Here is a 4,279-nt window from a genome sequence, read left to right on the forward strand (position 1 = left end):
GATATTACACAATTGATTTTAATTTTCTTTTACTAAACTTTTTAAATGATTAAGACTTTTCCTTTCCTTACCTGTAGGTGCAATCTACCTGATGTCAACCTATCTTTATTCTGTGTCTGTTGATTTCTTCACCTATAACTATTGCCTGTTTTATTCCCTCTAAACCAGTTTAATATCAAATTTGTAACCTGAACAGCAAACATATATGAGATCATGCAAGCAGCACAAATATGAAATGATTTAAATCAATTTCGATTTCGATGATCGACTAAGTTCAATCTTCTCCTACAATGAGCGATGCGTTAATGAATAATAGCAAGTGGTAAATAAATAATTAAAAGTTAATCGTTTCGAAGGAATTGCTGCTTCGTGCGGCTTTGTCCATTCTCCAAAAGAAGCTTATAAAGCAGACATCTGCTGTTAATCTTTGTGGATAGATGCAGAAATAGTTTTCTATTTTGCAAAACATATGCCATTTTCAAGGTCCTGTTCCATCAACTAAAGGAATGAATAAGAGACAGAGAGGAAAAGAAAAAAAGAAAGGGAGAGAGAGAAAAAGGAATATTTTCCCATATATTTTTACTTATTTTATCTCTCCTTACCTTTTTCATGTCATTTTACCTTTCCTGCTGTCACTCTTGGTCTCGATTCCATTTTTTTTTCCAACCGATTTACTCTTCTTACTGTCACATAGAAGATCTTTTAGTATCAGTCTCTTTGTAATATTTCTATTCCCCTCCCCCCTCCCTACTGGCTATTTTTCTCTCCCTCTTTTCTTCTCAAAACTATCTGATCATCTGGTCATTTCAAGATAAAGGACTGAGAGACTGATCAGGCTCAGATTGATCAAGCTGATCAAATGTAATACTGCAGCATAGCCATCATCATCATCTTCAATAATCATCATCATCATCATTATCATCTTCAATAATCATCATCATCATCATCATCATCATCATCATCATCATCATCATCATGGTTAGACTTCGCGAACGAAGATTTGATAAGGGTTGAACTCATGCTTGTTGCAAACACAACAAATGCAAGTTTATCTTCCAGCTTGCGTAGTGGATTTTTTAGGTGAGACACAGCGTGCACCGAATTGGTCCACTTTTTATTCTTAAAGTTCATTTGCCAGGTTTTAACGAGCTAGGACAATGACAGTGAAATTCGCAGAACGTAGATTTTGTCAAAATATCCTTCTATTAGATGGATGGCCTTACACGGCTAACTAAGTCTGATTTGCCCAGGGTTGGAGTTAGAGTTATCACTCTTCCAGGATGATTGTCAGGTGGTTAGCGAGCCCATCCTGTTCGCCCGTTTTGGTCGTAGAGTTGAGATTTGTCTGACACTGGACATCCAACTGGAGGAGGCACATGCCACCGAAAGCATAGCACGCAAGCTTCGCCACCGCGACGAGGAAATGTCGTGGAGAAACTGAAGCATAGTAACTATGGGATTAACTTCCATTACTATTTTGCATACTATTTTGTGCATTTATACAGCACTTCCCGCATCTCATGAAGCAACACGCAACCATTACCCGACCGCTTTCCCGGTTTTCTGGGTAATTTATATAGCACCTTCAACGCTGTTAACATCATCATTACAATAATTTATCATTAATCTCTACTTCCATAACGAATGATAACAATTTGGGTCAAAGTGTTTGTCTCCGGTTTTTTTGCTGTTTTCGCTTTGACGAAGCCTTCAAGTATTCATAAACAGAATATGACTATCAACTAACAACTCTGACTCACTCTCAGCTTTACATCATTTGTGTTTTTAAATAATTAGCGAAATGCCATAAATGTTGGACATAACTCTTAATTTCTGGACGATATGCGTTCGGTTCATAATTTTATCTAATGATAACCAAAAATAGTTTGTAAAAAACAGTTTGTGAAATGCTGCTCTAAAGAGAGGTCATAACAGTAAGCTGTTATGACCTCTCTTTAGAGCAGCATTTCAAAATTGACATTATTGATACGTAATCACTGCTGCTTGATAAAGTATTGTTAAACAAACTAGTACATAGCACTGATAACAACAGTTGTAATAGAAAAAGAAATGTGATCGAGTGCGACTGTCCATTAATTTTGCCTAGGATAAAATGCAGCCCTGTTCAACAGCTGCATTGCACCAATTTTTGCCAGTCATTTCAATATCTCTGTTAACTTTGGTTGTAAACATCGTCAATCGTACTTTCCCGTTCCATTTTCCACTCGGTCGTTTCTATGACCTCAAACTTATCTTCAAACTTCCGGTCCGGCAATCATTCGGAATTCAACATTACAACTATTTCCTAAATTTGTTCGTTTGTTTATTTGCTGTGCTACTCTCAAATATCATTATATGGCCAGATGATTTAATTTAGCCATTATTTTTCGTAAATTTCTTTAAACATTATGTTTTTGAAGATATTTGCGCCCTTACCTATTAAAAGTAGCAAAAATTTCATTCCTTTAAGATTTTTTTTTCCCATTTTTGCCTATCATTTTTTCGTTCTTTCCCATTTGGTCTTTTCAAAACATTTCATTTTCATGTTTATGGGTAACTTATCAAAAATAATCCTTTCTGATAATGTCCAATAATCAAAGGAATTCATCATCATTCTAAATTATTCTTACGACAAAATGAGTCATAATTTATTTTAATTTAAAATGATTCTCTCAAATCTTTATCTTTTTATCTCAATGACTTTCAACTATCCTCTGCTCTTTTCCCTACCTCTCCCTACCCCAAACTAATCTCTATTTCTTTATTTTAAAATCCTTTATGTCTTGTGGATATTCAATAAGCGGAAAACTTTCACATGCGTTCATTCTACTTATGTTTTGATAATCTTTGCCGAAAAAAGAGGAAAAAAAAAGATCAAAAAATTCAAATAATTTTTAAAAATTTTAACAGCCACCGGAAAGAATATCAAATAGATTCATTCACCACTAATTACTAATTAATAAAACTATTTATTTACAGATGTCATAAATCAGTCACTCTTTATGAACAAACAAACACAGTTTCTTTTTCATTAACTTTTGGGAAAAATGAACTGAGTTGATTGGAATTACATTTCAGTGAAATTCTCACTTCTCACCTATCTTAACCAAAAGTTTTAAATAACAAAAGATAGGTTCTGTTCTAAATAGCAACAACAGCTATATTTTAATAAAAGTTTTCCTGTCACTATTTAATGTCCTCTCTCCTTCTCATCCTTCATTCTTTCCTCTTCCTTCTCTCTTTCTTTTTTTTACCTTATGCATATTTTCACCTTAGTTGAATTTGATTATCCATCTCATTTGTGTTTATTAATTACAAGTCCGATAATCAAGAAATAACAATAACTTGTCACTGATAAATTATTGTCACAAAGATAAATATAAGAAACTTATTTGTGGGAATTATTGAAGCATACCCACTAATCGATCAATAATTTTTTTGGAAAGGTCAACAACGTAGGTCATTCAGGTACTTCTTTCCAATTATCTGAAAATGGCATATTTAAAACAATGGAATCATATTCTCTGCGAACTCTTTTATCTGTTGTGTGAGATAAAAGTAATAATCTCAGACAATCAGACTTGACTTCATATTTTTAATTTCTAGGATGAATTATTTAGGATCAAAGATTTCTTCTTCTTCCAGTTGTTCGGTTCGGTTATTTTTTCAATGGTAGTTGATACTTCGAAGTATTACGCCCTTATGAAAGAAAGCCTTTAAAACATTTTTTGTAATCAAAACGAGCAAATCAGGATTTCGAAAAAAAAAATAGATTTTATGCTAGCATTGCTTTCCTCAGATAAACCAAATTCTTCAGCCTGATTTTTTCGCGAATATACTGGCCATAGCTCAGAATGTAAAAGCTCAATTCAGATGTATAAAAGAGTTTTATGCTTTGTTTACCTTATAATCGAGCAAAGATTCACCACATTCACTATTTAATTTATTTGAAAGCTTTAATGTGAGTGGTTAACTAATTGTAGATATTAGCATGTGTTCCTCATTTGAACTGTATTTACACAATGGGAAACTTTATAAACTTGCATATTATAGTCGAAAAATTAAATAAAAGTTGTTACATTCTCATTGGTTCTTGTGCAGAATAGCTTGAGATAATAAGTCTTGAGATAATTTTTCCTTCCACTTGTTTGCGGCATAACATTTGTCCACTATTGGAAAACAAGTCAAAGAATGTCATCATCCTTTATTATTATTATTATTATTATTATTATTATTATTATTATTATTATTATTATTATTATTATTATTATTATTATTA

At 32.7% G+C, this 4,279-nt stretch overlaps 1 protein-coding gene across 1 annotated transcript; it reads right to left on the reverse strand.

Annotated features, from left to right (window-relative positions):
- Positions 1–924: 924 nt before the first annotated feature.
- On the reverse strand, positions 925–1,470 carry LOAG_02150 (hypothetical protein; the record flags this gene model as incomplete). Its single annotated transcript, XM_003137688.1, has 2 exons — positions 925–1,119; positions 1,351–1,470. The coding sequence occupies 2 exons, from the start codon at positions 1,468–1,470 to the stop codon at positions 925–927; spliced, it is 315 nt and encodes a 104-aa protein (XP_003137736.1).
- Positions 1,471–4,279: the final 2,809 nt, after the last annotated feature.

Source organism: Loa loa (assembly GCF_000183805.2).
Source record: "Loa loa unplaced genomic scaffold supercont3.24, whole genome shotgun sequence".
NCBI classification, from domain to species: domain Eukaryota; kingdom Metazoa; phylum Nematoda; class Chromadorea; order Rhabditida; family Onchocercidae; genus Loa; species Loa loa.